General features: G+C 46.6%; 1 protein-coding gene across 1 annotated transcript; it reads right to left on the minus strand.

Moving 5' to 3' along the window:
* Positions 1–432: 432 nt before the first annotated feature.
* On the minus strand, positions 433–22156 carry NOC4L (nucleolar complex associated 4 homolog). Its single transcript, XM_077920305.1, has 15 exons — positions 21955–22156; positions 20650–20770; positions 19451–19557; positions 18440–18541; positions 16263–16412; positions 13690–13789; positions 12544–12578; positions 10927–10977; positions 10275–10386; positions 8296–8356; positions 6141–6251; positions 5137–5300; positions 3555–3637; positions 1115–1228; positions 433–616 (listed from the first exon to the last, which is right to left on the minus strand). Exons 1-15 carry the CDS (start codon positions 22081–22083, stop codon positions 500–502), a joined length of 1557 nt encoding a protein of 518 aa, XP_077776431.1. The 5' UTR covers positions 22084–22156; the 3' UTR covers positions 433–499.
* Positions 22157–24109: the final 1953 nt, after the last annotated feature.

Below are 24109 nucleotides of genomic sequence, written 5' to 3' on the forward strand. Positions count from 1 at the left end.
CCGACCTTCTAATCGGCAAGTCCGAGGCTCTGTGGTTTAACCCACAGCGCCACCCACGTCCCTACTCAGGTTGTATATAAGCATAAATGAAACCATGCATCTTGAAGGCACCAGTCTCTGCTGACCTTCCTTCCAAAGGAACTGAGGACCAGGGTAAGCAGCACCATAACCCCAGAGTCTCTCGCCACTCGGAGATTGGGGTTGCATGCATAAACCAAGTAGCTGGTACTTTTACTGCACAAGAGATTGTGCACTCTGAATTGCAGGGTTGCACAACATTAAAACTTAGCCCTTGTACCAGTGGGGAGAATTATGTTGGATACAGTTTTGAATAAATCATCATTCTCTCACACCCACCAGACAGTCTGAAATGGTATGATCTGTTTCCCATCCCCACCGGCCACCCCAGGGATGCAAGCAATGTGCAATCTCTTAAATAACAAAAGCAAAGCTTTATTGTACAGTATTTCCAACACTACAAGTTGTTGTTGTTTTTTAATCATCCCAATGTAAAATATTCAGCAAAAATATCATCCTTCTTGCCAAACAGACCTCGGGCTTGTTGAAATTCCAGTGGGATCTCTGTGGCTTCTTTCTTTACATCCCTATCAAAGATCTGGTAGCAGTGGGGAGAGAGACACAGAGAGAGAGAAAGGCAGACAAAATATCAGTCTTTTGCAATTTGGTTCGCCAATGCTGCGGGCCCCCATTTTCTCCCTCTGCCCACCCCGGTGGAGCAAATTTGACTGGGAAAACAGCACCAGCGGGGCAGATTGAACACTGACTCTTTGCCTGCCTAGATATAAGACAGAGAGAGGTGTTTCTTTGCATATGAAGAAACTAGCTTACTGTGCAATGGTGACATTTGCATCCCATTGCCCCGCCCACTTTTGCTTCTGGCCCCGCCCACTACTGGAATATGGCCAGAGGCAGGTTGGCCAGGTGGGGCCCTCAGGCTGGAAAAAGTCCCCCCCCCCCCAAAGTTAGCACATAAGTTAGCGATTCTGCAAACGAAAACACTGGAGATGCACAGCTTCTTTGTTTTTAAAAAGGGGGTCTGGAATTTCACTCTCACAACACACACTGCTGCATTCACACAAAGAGCATCGGTTACCTCGTAGGCCGTCAGCTCCAGGAGTTCTGATAAGTCGTCCTCCATCTCCGACAGTGATGTGTTGATTGTGGTAGCAGCCTTGGACACTTCTGGGTGGTAATGGCTCTGCAGGGTCTGAGGCGCCGGGAAGATCAGAACACACTGTCAGCTTAAGTCAAGGCCTTGCTAGAGTGGCCCCGGCAAATCCCTGGCGAGATACGGCAGCTAAGTGTGCAAGTGTCATGGACTGGTTGGACACAGAGGAGTGGTGGGAGGCACCAGCTGGGGAACGCCCAAGGGAAGAAGATTCAGAGCCATGGGATTGGTGGTGGGACGATGATGAGTGGTCAGAGGGAGAAGAGGGAGCAGACTGGGAGGAGGACGTGCCGGAAGCTGGAGAGGCGACAGGCTTTAGTGAGCAGGATGAGTGTGTGGCGGGGAGCAATCCAGAAGCAAAGGCAGAAGCAGAGGCTGGAGGGGAGGGGAACCAAGAGCCAGAGTCCGGTTGGTGAGGAAACTAGGCTGTCTTCCCCTCCTCCCAGTTCCCAAAGAGGTATGAAGAAGGCGCAGCAAAGACAGACCAGTTAGAGAAGTCTCAGGTTGCTTGGGAAGGACCTAGAGGAGGAGACTTAAGAGAGTGGAGGGAAGGCAGGCCTCACAACTGCAGGAAGGGGAAGGGTTGCTGTGCCCACTAGGCCTGGCCTCCTGGGCCGTTTTGTTTCTTTGAAAAAAGACTTAACTTCACTAATACCAAGTGAGTTATTGCCGACTTGCTTCTGACAGACACTCCTGTCAGCAAGCTGGGATAGGCTCCCCTGTCCAAACCTCAATTTTGCCACAAATTCACATGGTGGCTTTGTCTAGAAAGGGACTATCTATGGCAACAGGTTGTAAACGCAATAAGGATAATGCTTCTTTGACACATATGTTTATTCAATGTCCTACGCTTATGAAGTTTTAGGAGAGAGTACTAGATTTTACAGGACGCGAGTGGCACTGTGGGTAAAAGCCTCAGTGCCTAGGGCTTGCTGATCGAAAGGTCGGCGGTTCGAATCCCCGCGGCGGGGTGCGCTCCCGTTGCTCGGTCCCAGCGCCTGCCAACCTAGCAGTTCGAAAGGACCCCCGGGTGCAAGTAGATAAATAGGGACCGCTTACCAGCGGGAAGGTAAACGGCGTTCCGTGTGCTGCGCTGGCTCGCCAGATGCAGCTTGTCACGCTGGCCACGTGACCCGGAAGTGTCTGCGGACAACGCTGGCTCCCGGCCTATAGAGTGAGATGAGCGCACAACCCTAGAGTCTGGCAAGACTGGCCCGTACGGGCAGGGGTACCTTTACCTTTACTAGATTGTACAAATATTACTTTGGGGGGGGGGAGTTAACGTTGCCAGAGGGTACTATTATTTTAAATTATCTACCTACTACACGGAATGTGACAACTGGCTAACATAAAAGGATTCTACATGCCCTCACTACAGAGAAAAGACTGATATTGATCCACAGGAAACATAAATCTATGGCTCCCTTTAATGAATGGATAGAAGACATGACAACTCTTGCTACATACGATCTGAGAGTCTATAGGCATAGACTGTGTATGGACAAATATTATATTTGGAAAACATTTTAAAAATTATAGTAGGTTATAAATAAATGGATATGTATTAGAATAAAAGTTTCATATGTATAGCTTTGTACTAGATGAGTAGGTATAGAATTATAATGTTGTTTTGCTTTGGGGGGGTTGTTTTTTAAAAAATTACATACTACTTGTTACTTTTTTCATTTATTTTTCAGTTTATTTTGTTCAACTGAAATATTTTCAATAAAAAAAATTAAAATTAACAGTGGCCTTACAGAAGCCACTGTTTTCTCATCCTCCACCTGCAAAATGGGTTCATTGTGCAAAGACAGAATTCACATCAGTTGCCGCACCCACAAATTGCCCCAAGGAGAATCTAGCTCTTGGGTGAAAAATGTTCCTCACCCCTTTTGTTAGAGAGAAGGGCTACCCGCTCCCGTTTGCAGTTGCCTGTGTCTCCCTAGGCAAGCGTTAGACATTTTCTACATTTTAGGCAAAACCAAGTGGTGAAATTCTGGACTCTTCCACTTCTGAAAGTAGGGAATGCAGTCATGCTTTCAAATGCTGCCTGATGCGAAGAGCTCCCTGCATGCAGAGAGCAAGCACATCAGGGAGAGGTCTCTGCAAAGCCTTTCTCTCTGGTGACCTGGCTTTCTAGATTCAGGCCAAGCTGAAGAGGTACACAGTGCTGAATCCCACCAGCGCTTTCTGCATCACTTTTAGAGCAGCCCATCAATGGCGTAGCAAGGGGAGAGGCTGGGGAGGGCTGTGGCCCCGGGGCCATCTTTTGGAGTGGGTGTGACCAGGCTCCCCCATGACAGGCTCCCTCACTGGAACCTGGCACCAGCACACAAGGAAGCCGCTCAGATACCCAGAAACGTACCTGTATCTCCCAAAGGGAGCTCTCCATCGCTCTGCTTTCAGAAGGCTCTTCTTCACTCATCAAGTAGGGATCTTCTGACATCTCTACAAGGAAACACAGAACGCCATTACCAGCAAAAATGTGAGGCCCGTGTCCCAAGAGGATACACCTCAGAACCGGCTCTAGCGCCACCTACTGTTGGCCTCCCTGCTTTATGCCTTTAAGGTAAAGGTAAAGGTACCCCTGCCCGTACGGGTCAGTTGTGTCCGACTCTAGGGTTGTGCGCCCATCTCACTTAAGAGGCCGGGGGCAGCACTGTCCGCAGACACTTCCGGGTCACGTGGCCAGCGTGACAAGCTGCATCTGGCGAGCCAGCACAGCACACGGAAACACCATTTACCTTCCCGCTAGTAAGCGGTCCCTATTTATCTACTTGCACCCAGGGGTGCTTTCGAACTGCTAGGTTGGCAGGCGCTGGGACCGAGCAACGGGAGCGCACCCCGCCCCGGGGATTCGAACCGCCGACCTGATGAGTCCTAGGCGCTGAGGTTTTACCCACAGCGCCACCCGCGTCCCTTTATGCCTTTAGGTGTCATCAACTCTGGCTCTCTCTGCTGTTGTTGGGCTGCTTGCCTTCCACCCTACCAGTCCCAATGGTCACCAGCTGGCATGACGAGGTTGCCCAGACAATTTGGCATATATTTCATCTAGGCCAGAGGGCCTGGTGCCCCCTCAGGCACAACAGAGCTCTCTTGAGGTCTTTCCCGATGCCGACAAAGCCTCTGAGGGCCCCACCCAAAACAGCCTCCCTTATTTATGATGTGGTGAAAGGGGTTGTCTTCTTCTCCCTTGAAAGGTACCTAGAAAACAGGAGTGCCAACACACTCTGGCAGCTAATAAAACATTTGGAAGTGGCCGGAATGGATAAGTTCACTCCTTCAAAAAATAAAAAGGAATGCTGATTTTGAGGAAAGGTGGGACAGTTTTGTGTTGAGTATCTGAATGCATGGTATGAAAGCATTAAGATTGGAAATACTTTTTCGTTGTCGGTAATATCAAATAAACAGTACTAAAAAAAACTCCAGGCTTTCCTACTTCCATAGCAGGGGGCGGCAACTTAAGGCCCATGGGCTGGAAGCAGCCCACGGAGGTCGTTTAACCGGCCCACGAGCCGCCCGCTCACTGAGTCCACGCACACTGCACTAAACTGGCACAGCACGGCACAGGGACTCTCTTCCGTGGCTCCAGAAATTGCTTCTGCGCATGCCCAGACACCGGAAATCACGTCTGCAGCGCTGAAAATCACTTCTGTGCAGAAGCAATTTCTGGCACCGCGGACATGCGTAGATGCGATTTCAGGTGTCGCGCTGCGCCAGCCCAGCCCACGGAGGATCTCCGCGGGAGGATTCCGGCCCATGCGCGGTAAGCCTTGCCGACCCCTGTTCCATAGGGTTCAAAAGGTTGGCGCCCCTTTGATGCAAGCTATGTGCATGTGCACGTCCCACAATTTTGGACAGAGGCAAAAAGAACACTCACAGAAAAGCTCAGCCCTGCCTTTGCCTTTGTCCAGAAATGGTTCAAGGTTGTGCCACCTTCCTCTTACCTGCAGGGCCTTCGGGCCTGTGGATGAGGACCTTGCACGCCGGATGCCTCCGCAAGAGGTTGCAGATGAAGGGGATGACGATCAGTAAGCCGTCAGGCGGTGCTGTGAGTGCCAGGCGAGAGAGTCGTTTTGTGAAGGCAGCCACCAGATATGCGGGCAAGTGCCTAATGGAAGGGAAGAGGAGAGGGTGGTGAAAACTCTCTTCCTCTCTTCCCCACCATCACACAAGCCCAGTACAAGGTCACTCAAAGAAAAGGCCTCTAAATATCAGTACAGTCACACCTTGGTTGTTGAACGCCTTGCAACTCGAACGTTTTGGCTCCTGAACACCGCAAACCCAGGAGTGTTCCAGTTTGCGAACGTTCTTTGGAACCTGAACGTCCGACGGCGCTTCCAAGGCTTTGTTTTCAAACGTTTTCAGAAGTCGAACGGACTTCCAGAACGGATTCTATTGTGTACTCGGGCACACAACTCTTCAAATTGTAAACCACTTTGGAGGGTTGTTGTTGTTTTTTGGTCACAATCAAGCAGGGTATAAATTTCACGCAATAAAACAAATATGCAAATATACTTATTTGCATAATTTAAACATGATGCGGAACACAGCTCCCCCCATATATTTTTCTCCCCTGCTTCTCAATCTCAGCACCTGTCTTGCCAATTGCTTATTGCAAATTATGTTTAAGGCATGCTGCTGAGAAAAGCAGGCCTTTCAAAAGTACTCCAGCAACTAAAATCAAAGTAACTGAAGTGGAGGGGGGTGTTTAGTTTTTTGGAGGAGGTGGGTGGGTTTTCGGAGGTTCTTTGTGCATTTAAAACCTACTGAAAAGAGATCCTCAAAGCTGTCTTCTCTGTTGCCAAAGAAAATGAAGAAGTTTTTAGGAGGGCTAGGCCAGTCTTTGGAAACAGCCAAGGGGGAAATGAGCCTTCAAGTTACTTGATCAAAGCCTAAGCAAGCAGGAGACAAAAGAGCCTTGTGGTATTTTGGTCATGTGCGTACTTACGAGGAAGACAGGAATAAATCCAATAAACGGAAAAACCTGGCACGGTATTTCACGTGGAAGATGGATGGGTCCAGAAGGCTGTAGAGCTTCTTGTAAAAATCCGGATATTCCCTATGGAGACCAAAACAGATAGGCAAGCTGCGTCGCTGAATCCTCTTACAGAACTGAGTGACTACTGACTCCAAAGATAGTGAAAACTCTCCTTTAACACAGCAGCTGCGTTTGCACTTCACACCAAACCACAGTTTAGCGCAACAAGCAGGAGCTCCGGCAAGAACAACCAGAAGTAGCTCTTTGGTTCAAAGCCAATCTCAAATTCATCTCTTAAAAAATAAATAACCTACGCCTACCCAGCCAGGTTCAAGGCTCTAGAGTTAATACACAAAGCTCTTAAGGATCGCCTGAGCTCTTATAAAGCCTAGCTCGATCACCAAAAAAAATTTGGATAAGGGTTGTTAGTTGTCTCCTGCGCTACGGAAATTGGAGATTTAGCCTCACTGTTCCCAAGTGCTGTGGAATTTGGTAGGAATTCTCGCTTTTGCTTTCCAGGAGTCTTTTAAATACTTTTTTCATGCAGGCACCCCTGTCCAGCTGCCCATAACTCTCTTGTCCAGCCAGTCACTTAAAGATTATTTTGCACTGCGTCGTGTGGTGTTCTGTGTTTTACTTATGGTGCTTCTATAATGCGGTTGACGATAGATGTTTGGGCGCAACTCGGCTTGCAAAAGGTGAGTTTCGCGTGGGGTTGACTGACGGAAACCAGCCGTCAAAAAGTGGGGCACAGCATAGAAAAAACACACAGAGAGACAGCAGTATTTCCAGGGTGGAGGGCAGCTCACTCGAACTTCTCTCCTGTCCGATATTTTTATTATCCTTTGTCTAACCGCCTGAATGGCCGTCTGCCAACGTCTCACGTTACATCGCCCGATCATGGCTTTACAACACCCATCACCATATAAGGTAATTACTGCCCAGAGGGAACACAACACCATATAAGGTCATGCACTTAATACACTGCAAGGCACAGACATGCCGGTCAGCGAGGCACCAGGTGGCGCTGCAAGCCTTTGCCATGACTTCATGGCTCCCACAGTTGACGCAGATACAGAGCGAGGGCCCTGCACATTCCCTGTACAATGTCCCTGTACATTTAGCATCTTGAGCTGGCCTCCCTATCTCTAAAATTCCTTCCAGTAGCACCTTAAAGACCAACTAAGTTAGTTCTTGGTATGAGCTTTCGTGTGCATGCACACTTCTTCAGATACACTGAAACAGAAGTTGCCAGATCCTTCTATATAGTGAGAAGGTGGGGAGGAGTATTACTCAGAAGGGTGGTGGGAATGGGTGATTGGCAGATGGCTGTGATGAGCCTGTTGACGACTCACAGTGTCCTTCAGCTCTCTATATTGGACAAACAGGCCAAAACTTACGCCAAAGAATAAACGGACATAAATCCGACATCAAGAACCACAAGACAGAGAAACCAGTAGGAGAACACTTCAATCTCCCAGGAACCAGTAGGAGAACACTTCAATCTTCCAGGACATTCTATAAAAGATCTCAAAGTAGCTGTTTTACTACAAAGGAATTTCAGAAATAGACTGGAAAGAGAAGCTGCTGAATTGCAACTTATTACCAAACTTAAAACCACGGAGAGACCTGGTCTGAACAAAGACATTGGATTCTTATCTCATTATACATGACAAAGCCATTTTTCACCTTCTCACCCCTTGCTTTTTCCTGTAAGACCTATTGCAGTCGTTAAGAGTCGTCAACGGGCTCAACACAGCTATCTGCCAATCACCCATTCCCACCCCCCTCTGAGTAATACCCCTCCCCACCTTCTCACTATATAGAAGAATCTGGCAACTTCTGTTTCAGTGTATCTGAAGAAGTGTGCATGCACACGAAAGCTCATACCAAGAACTAACTTAGTTGGTCTTTAAGGTGCTACTGGAAGGAATTTTTTTGTTTTGACTATGGCAGACCAACACGGCTACCTATCTGTAACTCCCTATCTCTGTGAGAGATGGCAACAACCAAGATCTTTAACCAAGGTTCACTCGCCAAACACCGCCCATTCAGCATACGAAAGGGCTTCAATGCATGGTTATCCCAAGAGTGGCTCACATCCCAGGGAGCCGGGGAAACTTACAGGTTATGCTGCAGAATCAGGACAAACAACCCGTTCAAGGCAAGGAGGCTGATTGCTCCACCTGTGAGAGAAGCATTCATTCGTTTACTTAAAATTAAAAGCAATTATAAACTGCTTAATTTTTTTCTAAGCAATACACAGAAATACGCCAATTTTTTAAAAAACCATAACCACACCGCAGAATTGTAGAGCTTGAAGGGGACCCGAGGGTCATCTAGTCCAACCCCCTGCAGTGCTAAAGAATACTTGACAGATGGCCATGCAACCTGTTTAAAAAACCTCCAGTCCACCACCTTCCACCAGAAAAACAACCGAAAACAGTATATATTATAAAAGCAGGAATTCTGTAATAATAGGGTTCAGTCTTATGCATCAGGGAAAGCCCGGGGGGGGGGGGGACGTTATTGGGGAAGGAACAAATGGGTAGGAACCAGGCTCTTAACTCGTAAGCAGAACTACACATGCGTGTGGACTGAATGCTATTATTTAAACCTGAAGGAGCGTCTCCAACTCCATCGTTCAGCCTGGACACTGAGGTCCAGGCTCCAAGGGCCTTTTGGCGGTTCCCTCATTGCAAGAAGCGAGGTTACAGGGAACCATGCAGAGGGCCTTCTCGGTAGTGGCGCCCCTTCTGTGGAACGCCCTCCCATCAGATGTCAAGGAAATAAACAACTATCTGACTTTTAGAAGACATCTGAAGGCAGCCCTGTTTAGGGAAGTTTCTAATGTTTGATCGCGTTTTTAATATTCTGTTGGGAGCCGCCAGATGGGTGGGGTATAAATAATAAATTATTACAATAGATTATTATATTAGAAACAAATTTCTAAAATGCTGAAAACCTGCATACATAAGTCAACAGCATATACTGGATCACAAATCCTAGTTCGGCCACTCACAAGACATGCAGTCAGAATGTTTTACCAAGTTGTCACAGGATGAAGGCACATGATGCAGCTGCCTTGCTGAAGCTAATTATTATCATTATATATTTTGTATTACCAATTCCGTTTTTATTCTTGCCCTCCCCCCCTCAACTTAGCAGCCGAATCCTGTGTTCACCACAGCTTTCAGACAGTCTCCAGGGGCAGCCCTACATCAAGCGCATTGCAGCAGCCCAGCATGGAAGGGTGACTACCAAGAGGCCCACACGGACCATCATCGAGTTCCATGCTGGCAGAGAGGCAGAAAACACTTTAGGGCTGACTGATTACCACATGTTTTGCTCCATAAGACACACTTTTTTCCTCCTAAGAAGGGGAAATGTCTGTGCGTCTCATGGAGCGAATGCGTGCTCCCTGGAGCCGAGTTGCCCAGGGGCAAAAAGCAGATCGTGGGGGTTCTTTTGAAAGAGGAAAGGGGGTGTTAAAACAAAGCCACTGAGCAACTGATCGGCAAGCGGTTGGGAGGAAGATAAAGGACACTAGTGATAAAGGAGGCTGCCTGGGAGGGGGGATGTAAAAGCACATGGATCCTCAGGAGTTTTGCATCGGGTCACCCCAAATTCACCATCAGATCACATAGCATGTCCATGGCTACAGCCTGAACCAAAAAAAACCCCGCATCCACTGTTTCGTGGGGCCGCAATGGCACAAAAATGTGGTTACAAAGCACGGATCCACATGGATTTTTGCATTGGGCTACCCCAAACTCACCGTCAAATCACATGTCTGTGGCCACAGCATGAACCCCAAAAATCATACATCCACTGTTTCCTTCAGAATATTTTTTTTTTCTTGTTTTCCTCCTCTAAAAACTAGGTGCGTCTTATGGAGCAAAAAATATGGCATTTGCCAGAGACAAGCCAGAGACCCTCCTTAGCCAGGAGTGCAAAAGACACAGATTCCTCTGGCCTCTCGCAGCCCCTGTGCCCCCAGGTTGGCCACTCAGGTTCACCCCAAAGCTCATATGGCCCACAGCTGACTTGCCAGTCCAGCATCACCACTCTCCAACACCTGGAGAACGCGACCTCTCGACCTACCTACATCGTAGGCGACCGTCAGGAAGTCTATCATGAGGGTTGGCTCGTTCATATGAGGGAGGATCGAGTCGTGAAGTATTACCAGCACTTTTTTGTAGAGGCTGCCAGGTAGCTGGGGAGAGAGGAAGGATAGTCAGACGGTCACAGTCAAGCAGGTTTTCCTTCCAGCATCATCCACCATGGATGATGATCCATGAGGCTGCAGAAGAGGAAAGGAAAGAAAGCGGAGCAGGGCCACACCATCAGCTCTGCTAGAAGAACAACAACTTCCAGCTCCTCCTCTCCCAGAACCGTTCTTATTCCAGATGATCTTTATGAAGAACTTTAGAACTGGCGCCCAGCTTTTGCATTCCCTTCCTTCCTCCCAAATCTCCCTTTTCCCCCTTTTGCGCTGTCCCTTTTTAGCCTGAGGGGCCGGTGTGATATTTGGTCACTGCAAACCACTCTGGGAGCCCTCTTTGGGGTAAAACCGCTTGAAAGAAATCATTAAAAAACCTACTGTAATGAAAGCGTGCAGTTGTTGACATTAAAGCAAAAACCACGGATGCTTTAATTGAGATTCCTGCATTGCAGGGGGTTGGGCTAGATGACCCATGGGGTCCCTTCTAATTCTACAATTCTATTAAAACCTTCAACAGCACCAGCCACTCACCTTGTACTTGAGAAATACGAGCCACATCCTCTCAAAAGCTCGTCTGTGCTCCTGTAAACAGAAAGGGCAGAAAGAACATGGAGGAAGAAGGTCTCCGCAGGAACCATCTTGCGTTCATTGGGCTTTAGTGGGCTCATGTTGGAAAGCATTATCACACCAAAAGGGGCTTCGTGGATCGACCACTACGGCCTTCACACTCCCGTCCCAGGAGAAAACCAGGGAATTCTTTGAAAGCTTCTCGGCGGGTTCAGATTTCCTCAGAGGATTTATAAGAGCAAGCACATTTTCTTCCCCAGCAACCTCCAACCACGGGAGGAATGTTCCAGAATGGATTCCAGAACATTCCAGAAGACCCTAGAACATTCTGCAGATTGCTTTGCAACAGGGGGTTCTACAGCTGATCCTCTGGGGTTGGCTGACACAGGAATATATGCAGAGCAGTCCCTCTGAACGAAGAGAGTTTGAGAATGGCTAGCCTGGACTTCAGTCGGTGGCTACTGACGCAAGACCAGAAAAGGAGCCTATGACGGCCACCATCCCTGCTCCCTCGTCACTTCCGGGAAGAAACCATCAGTTTGCATTTCTTGGCACAGAAAGTATCGATCTGATGTGTGGAGATCTTTCCTATTCTAATTAATTCAAGAGGGTTCTGGAAGCTTCTCTGTGTGATACAAACTGGAACCAAGCAAAAGGTTCATGATGTTTGGGTTATTCTTTCAGAGAAGCTGAGTACGGCTTGCTTAACCCGGGCTTGTTATCTCTTTCTGTCTGACTAGAATGATAAGGTCAGAAGGAATCTGGGCTTCACTTTCTATCTCTCTTTCCTTCTGGTGTGGTGTTCTGTATATAGTATGCTGAGCATTAAGGTTTTAGTCTTATTACAGTGGTGCCTCTGGTTACAAACTTAATTCGTTCTGGAGGTCCGTTCTTAACCTAAAGCCATTCTTAACCTGAGGTACCACTTCAGCTAATGGGGCCTCCCACTGCCGCCGCCGCACGATTTCAGTTCTCATCCCGAGGTAAAGGTCTTAACCCAAGGTACTACTTCCAGGTTAGCTGAGTCTGTAACCTGAAGTGTTTGTAACCTAAGGTGTTTGTAACCTGAGGTACCACTGTATAAGTTATTGTAAGTTTAAGTTAGGTCTGCCGCAACTGGATTTCTTATGGGCAGTGCCAATCCTGAATGAATTGGATTTGTGACCATTGCGCTCATTTGCCTTCAATAGCAGTAAAGCTCTGCTGGACGAAATATTAATTGCCTCTGGTCCATTTTTTGGGAATCCTGCAACATGTTTAGGTTTTTACTTTGCTAACTACATGTTGGAATCCGCTGTGGGTCACTATCAGTAGAATTCATGACAGAAACACTCAGACAGCCACCTGCACAGGTGCAAAACAGTTGCATCAGAGAGCAACCCTGAACCCAGTTAGCCAACCTGGTGCCCTCAACCCCACACCCAATCGTGGGACATGCTAGTTGGGGCTGATGTGAGTTGAGATGCTCCCCAGAGGTCGGCCGCCCACCCAGGCCGACCCTCCCCATCCTGTTGTAAACAAAACAGGATGTGTAAGACAAGAGCAGAAACAGAATTCCATTCAGCCGCCCAAAATACCTACCTTCAGCTTTGAGACTTTCCATTCTTCCTGGTTAGCTATTGCAGGGGGAGAGGAAAAGAAGACGACCGTCAGGTAAACAAAAATGCAAAGTGTGACCAAGTCTGCAAGGCAGGAGCCACACCTCTGCAGCGGAGCCCATTCAGCCTGCAGAAAGTCCAAACCCCAAAACAACAAACCTCTGGTTATGTGAAACATATTCAATAAACACACAAGACGTAACCGGCTGTACGTTTGAAAAAATAATATATCCTATTCATTGTATTGAGTTGTAGATTTCAACGGAAGTAGTTCATAAAGTTCAACGAAAAATGTAGAAGACCCAGTGGATCAGTTCATTCTGTAATCAGTTTATGCATAAGGTCCATATATATGAAAGTGTCTATTCCACCTGTCTGTTCACAGAGTCCAACAATCCACATGAAAGGTTGTTGCAGTTCCACAGAATCCTTTCACAGAGTCTAAGACAAGGATTTCCGGAATATTAGCCTTGTTTCACCATCTTGGGCTTCATCAGTAGTACAAACTCATATATGAAATCACAGGGCAGTGATTTGCATTACCTACAGTTTGTACTACTGATTTACTGGTTTATTGTTTTGTTTCATTCTTGCTTTTATCGTGCATTTTGCATTTTGATCTAGTACCTTTATGCTGGGATTTATGGATGAAGGGCATTATACAAATCTAAATAATAAGCAATAATAAGTCTGGGAATTTTAGCTCTGTGAGGCTGCCCCCTAACAACTCTTAGCACCATTAGCAAACAACAGCCCCGTCCCCAGGATGTTCAGGGGGAAGCCATGCCCGTTGAAAGTGGTGTGATGCTGTTTCAAATGTCTGGTGCTTCCTAGGCCAGGGAGCTTGGAGAGGCATCAGTACAGGTAGAAAACTCTCGACATTCGTGAGGATGGGATGCAACCTGCTGCATGAAGGGCTCTGGTCACTTTTGCCTCTGACCCTGCCCACCCCTAGCCTGAGGCCCCTAGAAAGCTGCTCTCAAGTGAATGTGGCCCTTGGGTTGCCTCACTGAAATCTCCAACGCTGGAAAGGTAGAGTCGCCGAGCACTTTAAGGGGGCTGCGTGGGTCAAAGCACCCCAGTCCTAACACAAATATGTCCGAACAAGCAGCTGCCACATTTCACTCACTGTTTCTCACTAGGAAGTTCTGTATCTCGCTCTCCTCGCTCGGCACGGAAATAGATGAAATGAGGGCAAAGGCATTTTTCTGGTACACTGGAAGTGGCACCTGCAGAAGAAGAAAAACCCCACATTGTTGTTTCGTGGAAGACACACAAAGAACCAAACTTGAATGCAATATCATTTAATAAATGATGTGTTTAAAAAGGATAATAGGAAGAATGGCCTTGAAACTTTTAGATCTAAGCTAGAAACCGAATTGTGGGGAGGAAAAATAAAAATCTTATCAGAAATGCATGACTTAGAACGGCATACAAAAGATGAAGAGGTTAAAGAGGTGGTGATTAAATGGGCAAAAGACTTTGGACATAATATTAAATTCGAAGCCTGGTCCAAGTTATGGAATGATGGAATTAAATTCACTGCATGCATGGCATTGAAAGAAACTATAATGAAAATGATGCATAGCTGGTATTTAACACCAACTAAATTAGCTAAAATGTATAAAATGAGTAATAAGAATTGTTGGAAATGTCACGTTAAAGAGGGTGATTTTTATCGTATGTGGTGGACTTGTGATAAAGTATTTTGGGAAAATATTTACAATGAGTTAAAAAAAAAAGTTTAGATATACTTTCCCCCCAAAACCGGAAACATTCTTCTTGGGGATGAAAGGAGTGGAAATATTAAAAGTTGACCAAAAATTGTTTATGTATGCTACTACAGCAGCTAGAATTTTATTAGCCTAGAAGTGGAAGCAGCAAGAATTACCGACGATAGACAAATGGCAGACAAAAATGATGGACTACAGTGGTACCTCGGGTTACATACACTTCAGGTTACATACGCTTCAGGTTACAGACTCCGCTAACCCAGAAATAGTGCTTCAGGTTAAGAACTTTGCTTCAGGATGAGAACAGAAATTGTGCTCCAGCGGTGCTGCAGCAGCAGCAGGAGGCTCCATTCGCTAAAGTGGTGCTTCAGGTTAAGAACAGTTTCAGGTTAAGTACGGACCTCTGGAACGAATTAAGTACTTAACCCGAGGTACCACTGTATGTGGAATTGGCAAAGCTGACAGGGAGAATCTGAAACCAGAGGGACCAAGCGTTCCAGGGAGAGTGGAGTAAATTTGTTCAATACACAGACCATCATTGTAACCATATAAAGACACTAGCAGGACAGCGATAAAGCTCGCAACGTTTAAAAGAATAAACCTTCTACTTGTGCTTTTGTTTTTAAATAATTTAAGATAAATGTAGAATTTTGACGGTTATAAATGTGCGGATTTAAGTTGTGTTCTATAAAAACCAAATGATGGAACGGAGGGAAGTCCAAAGATCAGCAGAGCTAAAATTTGCAAACGGTAATATGATGTTATAATATTGTTAAAAATGGAAAATCAATAAAAATAAAAATATCCGATTTCAAGGTGAGGGTGTTGCGCAAGTTCCCCGCTTTGGGCAGTGATCACAAGCATCAAAAAGCAGGATGGGGAATCTTTTCCCGGCAACAAGCAAAATGTCCCTCCTTATTTCTAACAGAGCTGGCAAAAACATTTCTCGCAATTTATTTTAATGAGCGGTTAAATTTCTCCCCAACTCAGAGAAGGCTACATCTTCCTCTCTTGATGCAAAAAGCCTGCCTCCATGTTACCATGTGCTGAGAATCATCCGGTGTTTTGGTGAAGGGGTGTTGCCAATCTGCAATTGTTTTCTTTTTAATTTGTGAACTGTTTAGAAGCCATTAACCCTAAATAGTAGTAGTAATAATAATAAGAGTAAAAGTAATCCGACTACTAATAACATGATTTCATGCTACTGCTGCTTTAGAACCATGCTTTCCTAGCGCATTTCTCCAAGCTGAATTTTTTCATCATTATAATAAGTAGTCTGTGCATGTAAAAAAAGAAAGAAGTAAAAAAAATAATGCATTGGGAGACATCTGAAGGCAGCCCTTTATCTGGAAGTTTTAAATGTTTAATGCTTTATTATGTTTTTATATATGTTGAAAGTCGCTCAGAGACTGGGGCAACCCAGTCAGATGGGCAGGGTACTACTACTAATACTACTACTAATAATAATGTCGTTCTACCCGGACACTGAGGTCCAGCGTCGAGGGCCTTCTGGCGGTTCCCTCACTGCGAGAAGCCAAGTTACAGGGAACCAGGCAGAGGGCCTTCTCGGTAGTGGCACCCGCCCTGTGGAACGCCCTCCCACCAGATGTCAAAGAGAAGAACAACTACCAGACTTTTAGAAGACATCTGAAGGCAGCCCTGTTTAGGGAAGCTTTTAACGTTTGATGTATTACGGTATTTTAATATTTTGTTGGAAGCCGCCCAGAGTGGCTGAGGAAGCCCAGCCAGATGGGTGGGGTATAAATTATTATTATTATTATTATTATTATTATTATTATTATTATTATTATTATAATATTCTTCTCTGCTCCTGGAGATTGCAGACTTTGGAGACTGACCCTTATCTGATAAGCACCACCTGTTCATCTATATGGACATGCCTCGTCATTTACAAGGCTCCACCCTGGGCTCAGCCTCTTCGTTGCAGCCGGCTGACATTTTCCAGTACCTTTTTGGTCTTCGGCATGACGCTACCCACGTTTTCCGCCACTGACTTCATCACAAAGAACCGGACATCATCATGTTCCAAGTATTCTTGGAAGCGAGAAATCAAGAGCGAAGAATTATCTTCCACCGGGATTAAGCCGTCCACAACCACCTAGCAAAAAATAATTTTTAAAAGAAAAATGCAAGGAAAGGAAGCCAGGAGATCAGCAGGCAATATTAGCTGAACCATCATACCGCCCATCCCTTTGCACTCAACACTCCACCCATTTCACCGAGATGCAGTTTCTTGCTCAAACAGAACCTCCATTTTCAGAGACAGTGTATCTCTGAATGCCATGTACTATGAAAACAAGCAACCAAGCAAAGCAAGGCCTTCCTACATGCTTGCATACCTCCCAGGCCATTTGGTTAGCTGGAACAAAAATGCTGACCCAAATGGACCTTTAGCAATGCCACAAAACCTGTGGCTGTCCAACAATGTTGATGTAGTCCAGCTCCCATCATTCCCAGGCAGCATGGATAATGGTCGGAACCATAGCTGTCAACTTTTCCCTTTTCTTGCAAGAAATCCTATTTGGAATAAGAGAACTTCCCTTAAAAAAGGGGAAAAGTTGACAGCTATGGTCAGAACTGGAAGGGACGCGGGTGGCGCTGTGGGTTAAACCACAGAGCCTAGGATATGCCGATCAGAAGGTTGGCAGTTCGAATCCCCGTGATGGGGTGAGCTCCCATTGCTCGGTCCCTGCTCCTGCCAACCTAGCAGTTTGAAAGCACGTCAAAGTGCAAGTAGATAAATAGGTACCACTCCGGCAGGAAGGTAAACGGCGTTTCCGTGCGCTGCTCTGGTTCGCCAGAAGCGGCTTAGTCATGCTGGCCACATGACCCGGAAGCTGTACGCCGGCTCCCTTGGCCAATAAAGCGAGATGAGCATCACAACCCCAGAGTCGGCCATGACTGGACCTAATGGTCAGGGGTCCCTTTACCTTTATGGTCAGAACTTATGAATGTTAGGGGTTCTGCAACATCTGGAGAGCCACGTGTGAGCTGGCTTGCGATACACAAACAACAAACTTGCTTTCTTAGTGCCAATCCTTAAGCTCCCTCAAAAAAGAGGGTGATAAAAGGATGCTTAAGGAAACAAAATACCCCAAGAGGGAAGAACCCTAAAACAGGCCAATAGAGGACAAAGGATGATCTGTGAGAAGGGAATATCCAGAAGGACTTTCTTTTACATATAAAGCAAAGATGTGTAGAGCCAATAAAATCAGAAGCATTTTGGAGGAAATACAAAAAGGAACTAGGAGATAAGCAGGTGGAATAGCGGGAGGAAGAAGATAGTAAATAAGGTCATTACAAATTTTTAAAATGACTTTAAGCTGTATAAAAAGAATCAATGATGGATTTAAAATCGCTCTCTTTGAATGTTAATGGTTTGAACAATAAAAACTGACAAATTACGATAACACATATTTTGGCGAGACAAAAACTAGCTGTTATTTGCTACAAAGCAACCTGTATAAAGAGACAACATAGAAGACGATTGTTAAATAAAGGATTAGGACAGGAATTCATATGCTTGAAGAAGAAGGGGGGGGGAGTACTTTATGTTAATCCCAAATTGGACCATAAACAAATCTTCAGAGACGAAGAGGGAATAAGTGATGGCAAAAAGGGAGCTGTGAGTCCAAAATGACTCCCAGGCTGCGCACCTGGTCCTTCAGGGGCACAGTTACCCCAGTCATGACCAGGGAGTCCCCCACACCCGCCCACCCCATCCCCCCCCAAAAAAATCTTGTCTGGATTCAACCTCAATCTGTTAACCACCATCCATCCTCCAAACACCTCCAACCACCCTCACAGGACATTCACCACCTTCAGCGGTTCTGATTTAAAAGAGAGGCAGAGCTGGGTAACATCCGCATACTGGTGAACACCCAGCCAAAACCCCGATGATCTCTCCCAGCGGCTTCATGTAGATGTTAAGAAGCATGGGGGAGAGGATGGAGCCCTGAGGCACCCCACAAGTGAGAGCCCAAGGGTCTGAACACTCATCCCCCCCCCCCACTTTCTGAACACAGCCCAGGAGGAAGGAGCGGAACCGCTGCATAACAGAGCCCCCAGCTCCCCTGGACGGTCCAGAAGGATGTCATGGTCGATGGTATCAAAAGTGCGACTTACTTTTAAAAGTTCTCGCGGGAAGTTAAACCGCCACTCGTTCTTGACCAGAGGGTGCTTGGCTTCCAATTCAACAAATTTCATCAGGGTGCAGAGGGCAGATTCCTTTAAATAAACAGGGGGAGAAGGAAAGAGAACATCAGGAAACAGGACAGAAGAGCTAGCCTTATAATCAGTTAAACTAATGCAATGCACGTGCGAATGCAGCCACAGTCTTAAGTCGTGATGGTCATTCTGCCCGGCCGGCCTCCTTCCCAAGCATTCTTGACGCTGTATTGTTTTTAATATTTGGTTGGAAGCCGCCCAGAGTGGCTAGGGAAACCCAGCCAGATGGGTGGGGTATAAATAATAAATTATTGTTATTTTATTTTTATTACAAGCAGCTTCCTGTTTACGCAGGGGCTATATTCCAAGGCACTGCACGCACCAGTGAAATTGTGTATAATTGAAACCCATTGAAAAAGCCTGCAAACACCCCACTCCACCCTTTCCAGTGACGCCTTTATGACATTTCCAAGTCTCTTCCAGGTTTGGAGCGATGAGCATATACACGCTTGTGCACATATTAAACTTGCTTCTTCTTCTTCTTTGGCGATCACTCATAGCCAAGTAAGATTGTCTTCCATAAACACGGTTTTAACAATGAGTCCGTAAGTGACTGTGGAGGCCAATTCTGGATCCACACTTCCTTCCACAGTGGGGACATTGGTTTCCGGGCAGGAGTCGATCACGGTGTGGATTTGCCAAGTGTACCTTCCTCTTAGCAGTTAGCTTTCCACAAGGGCCAACATTAATGCCGAAATCCAGCATTGCCTGAGCTCTGTGAGTGCGGCTTTCTCCCGATTGAAGTGCAGAGTGTTTGAGGACTGGGACATTCGCAGGGAAACCAAAATGCTTGTTTACAAAGCTATAAACTTGCATAAACAGGGGGCTGCCTATACATTTATTTATACCCTGCCTTTCTCCCAGACAGCAGAGTCATGTAGCCAAACTCATCACCCCAGCAAAACTCACCTGGACTTGGAAAGACTCATGGCCCATCAGTTCCCCCAAACAATGTACGCAACTGTTGTATCGATGCCTCATCCAAATTTTGTACTTGTCTTCTGCACTGTAACTCTCTGGAGGTGGCAAGATGAGAAAATGGGGGTGTGGGCCCAACGGGGAGGGAGAAAAGAGAGAAGGCAGATGGGAATGACGAACGGGGTTTTTGTCAATCAAATGTTTATCACTCAACCAAGTTCAGGTTATAGTCAAGAAAGAAAGAAAGAAACGAATGAGCAAACAGATCTTTGTCAGGATTTTCAAGTTCAACAACCTTATTCTATGGATGACCTCTCTTGTTAGGAATTTGTTTGGGTTTCTTATTTTGCTGAACAATTTCTGAGTGTTTCTCCCAGGGAAAGAGTGCTCCACCTATTTCACTGTACATTAGATAAGTCCGAGAGTCCTTTAATTATACATGTTTTTTTTAAACTCATGGATACTGTTATTCAATATCCATTTCAGATAGAGCTGTGTTGACTGCATAAATACAGTGGTACCTTGGTTCTCAAACGCCTTGGTACTCAAACAACTTGGAACCCAAACACTGCAAACCCAGAAGTAAGTGTTCCAGTTTGCGAACTTTTTCCAGAAGCCGAATGTGCTCCGTTTTGAGTGCCACACTTCTGTTTTGAGTGTTACGCTGAGGTCTGTCTGTTTTTGCTATTTATTCTGCGTTTTTCTGTTTGCAGCTCTCTTTTTTTGGTGACTGTGTGGAACCCCGTTCAGCCACTGATTGATTTGTGTGACTGCAGTACATTGTTTATTGCTTTCATTTTATGGTCTCCTTAGAAAGTAAAATTCATGTTAAATTCCTGTTTTAGGGGTTGTCATTAAAAGTCTGGAACGGATTAATCCATTTGTTTTCTATGGGAAAGCACACCTTGGTTTTGGAACGCTTTGGTTTTGGAACAGACTTCCGGAACGGATTAAGTTTGAGAACCAAGGTACCACTGTATTGGCAGCTACACCTGTATATCAGAAATAGAAGGAGTCACTGGTCTTCAGCTGGTTGCGTATCAACCACAGAGTTGTTTTAAACTGGTTTAAATGATATGTTTTAATGATGTGACCTAGCCTAGGAGGCAAGCAATAGATAAATAAATACCAGTGGTGCCCGTCACAATTTCCCCCCTAGACCAGTTTCCTGCCCAGATATTCATCCTCACCTTGCAGAGATGGCTCTTCCAGAGGCAGGTTCCCAACAAAGAGCTCTCCCCGTTCAAGCAAAGACCCAAAGAGGCGGCTGCAGGTCCGGATGGCACACAAGACAATCTCCTTCTGCTCATCCTGTATGGGAATGGGAAGGAGGGAAAATGGAAAACCAGCAAGGTCCCAACCAAAGAAGAATATGCTCAGCTTGCAGACTTAACATATAGAACAACAGCACAAGAAGAACATACGTTTAGAGAAGATTGGAAAACGTTTATTGAATATATGGGAAATAATTGTGTACAGCTGAAAACACTGGCAGCATTAAGATAAATTCAACAGTGTAAATAAGTTTTGATTAATGCAATAATGGAATAATGGTTTGTCAGTATTTTCATTCTCTAGATGTGTGATTGTTATATCACATGTCTGTGTTTACATTCCATGCTTCGAAAGTGTGGGAAACGGAAGCCAAGAAAGGGGAACCCTAAGCTATAGCTAACAAGGGACGCGGGTGGTGCTGTGTATTAAACCACAGAGCCTAGGGCTTGCCGATCAGAAGGTCGACGGTTTGAATCCCCATGACGGGGTGAGCTCCCATTGCTCAGTCCCAGCTCCTGCCAACCTAGCAGTTCGAAATCACGTAAAAGTGCAAGTAGATAACTAGGTACTACTCCAGCGGGAAGGTAAATGGCGTTTCTGTTCTGGTTCACCAGAAGCGGCTTAGTCATGCTGGCCACATGACCCGGAAGCTGTACGCCGGCTCCCTTGGCCAGTAAAGCGAGATGAGCGCCGCAACCCCAGAGTCGGCCACGACTGGACCTAAAGGTCAGGGGTCCCTTTACCTTTACCTTTAAGCTATAGCTTGTTTAGCTTATACATAAATCTGGCACTGGTGAACTATGGGAGGTGCTGGTTTGGACTGTATGTGTGCCTGCTTGCCTGCGCGTGTGTGTGTCCGTGTGTGTGTGTGTGTGTGAGAGAGAGAGAGAGAGAGAGAGAGAGAGAGAGAGAGAGTCAGCAGCCCAAGGCTGCAATGTGAACCACACTTGCCAGGAAGTAAGCACCTGCGAACCCGGTGGGGCTTCTCCTTTGAGTTAAACCCAGCATCCATCTATCCATCCATCTACCCAAGCATGGGAAGCATTGAGACTGGTGTCCACTCGTGGCCAGAGGCAGCTGCCCTTCCTGAACATGGCTCCTCCTCTCCATCCTCTTTGCTTCGGGTCATGCGGCTCCTGGGATTTCCCCACCAACCCCCCAAAAAGAAAGAGGTGCCGGTGCGCCCGGTCCCCCCGGCGGCGCCCGTGCGCCTCGCTTACCTGCAGCAGCTCCAGGATCTCGAAGACGCGGTTGGCGCTGCTCCGGCTGCCCAGCACCGCTTCCAGGCAGGCCCCCAGCGCGGCTTCGGCGGCGGCGGCGCCTTTCCCTCCGGTCTCACGGCCCGCCATGGCTCTCTGCTCTCCTCCGGGGCCCGGGCGCCCACGTGCGCGGAAGGAAACCCGGCCAGGCGCCGCCTTCCAGAGCCGATCCTCCTCCTCCGCCCCCGGGGCGGGAAGAGACTCCGCTCGGCTCCGCCTCCGCTCCGGATCCGCGGCAGCAGCGACCGCCAGTCCTGGCAGTGTGTATCCTTATGTTGCTTTTATTTCCTTCCTCGCGAGGAAGCCGCACGAGGCTCCGTTAGATGCAAGCGCAATGCGCAACGAAGCACCCAAGCCAAGGCGCGCGTAAAGAGCCGAGGATCCGCCCGGAGCCGAAGAGAGAAAGCGGTCATGGGGAAGATTTGGCAATACTGTAGAGGTCAGGTGGATGCTAAAGCGATTCTTCAACACGTGCATTTTTACACACTGTTTTTTTATCAGATTTTTTGGGGGCCTAGACAGTAATGTTGCAAACTTGTTTTCCTAAGCTGGAATGGTATGCTCTTTTTAAAATGTGTGCGTGTTATTGGGTTGTTGTTTTTATTTTGATTATGTACTTTGGGGTATTATAATTCTGATTTTATACTGGAAACAGCCCTGAGACCTGCGGATATAGGGCGGTACAGTGGTATCTCGGGTTACATATGCTTCAGGTTACAGACTCCGCTAACCCAGAAATAGTACCTCGGGTTAAGAACTTGTTTCAGGATGAGAACAGAAATTGTGCTCCGGCGGCGCGGCGGCAGTGGGAGGCCCCATTAGCTAAAGTGGTGCTTCAGGTTAAGAACAGTTTCAGGTCAAGAACGGACCTCCGGAACGAATTAAATACTTAACCTGAGGTACCACTGTATATAAATTCAATAAAAAAATAACCTCCACCCACTCCTTTTATCTTATAACCCCAACAATAAAGATTGCATTGCGGTGGGGGGTGTCGATTAGATGACTCTGGGTGTCCCTTCCAACTCTACAGTTCTGTAGTATATACTGTATAACAATTTTCACGTACTAAAAATAAAAGTGTGTCAGGATGCATCCCTGTCGCATTTGGGGAGATTTATCAAGCTACACTTAAAGAAGTGAGTGAGGCCAGTCGGGCCTTTGTGACCAGGATGAGCTCTGTGACCATCCTGGGATTTAATAACTCAGCTGGTCTTTCAGGTATCCTGATCTCAGGTTGTTCAGGGCTTCCACAGTAAGCATTGACAGAAGTTGAGAGATCATTAGGCAGAGGTTTCACACCAGAAGCATAGGAAAAACATGGCCACAGATTATTAGAATTACTTTCCTCTGGGTTAAGAGATCTGGCCTGGCTGGTAGGGGGCTATCGTTTCGACATCGGTCTCGCAGACAATGGAGTAAGCCTCTGGAGGTGAAGTCAAACCGCTGTGTTAGCAACTCAAAAGTGACCTCCCCGTGAGATGCCCAGATGATAAGAACCCCCTCTCGGCCTCACTGATAATAAGGTCCAAAGGACAGCAGAGCAATACTTTTGTAGTATTTCGTATATTGGGGATACCTTCCCCTTCGACAGCAATGTCTCACAGAGTATAACTGACATGTAGAAAGGACTCTATGAACTGAAAACAGAGATGTTATGTGTATCTTTGTTATCCATGAAAATCTTTTAATAAAAGCAAATAATAAAAACCCTGAAAACGGGGGGGAAATACGTTTGGCACCAGGAGGTGTACAATGTGCCATCCAACCATCTTAGGGACTGCACTCCAGATGTGTAAGGTTTACGCCTTAGCCTTTTCTCCCCCCAAATATAACCCCCAAGGAAGCAGAGGTTTAGGGTCAGTTTTCCTCCTCCTAGGTGGGCTCCCTTCCCAGGTTGACAAGCCCCATCTGCCCTGCACTCTGGTGCCTCGGCTAGAATATTGACTGACCTGGGTGAATCATGTTCAAAGCCCTGCTCAGTGATTAATTTAATTAGGTAACTAAACATACTTTCCCCCCCCCCACCCTATTTTATACCTACATTCAAAATACCAGAACCCTCAGCTCTTTTGGCAACTGCCCCTCCAAAAGCATCTCCCCCCTCGACAAGGCA

This window comes from Podarcis muralis, chromosome 16 (assembly GCF_964188315.1).
Source record: "Podarcis muralis chromosome 16, rPodMur119.hap1.1, whole genome shotgun sequence".
Lineage (NCBI taxonomy): Eukaryota > Metazoa > Chordata > Lepidosauria > Squamata > Lacertidae > Podarcis > Podarcis muralis.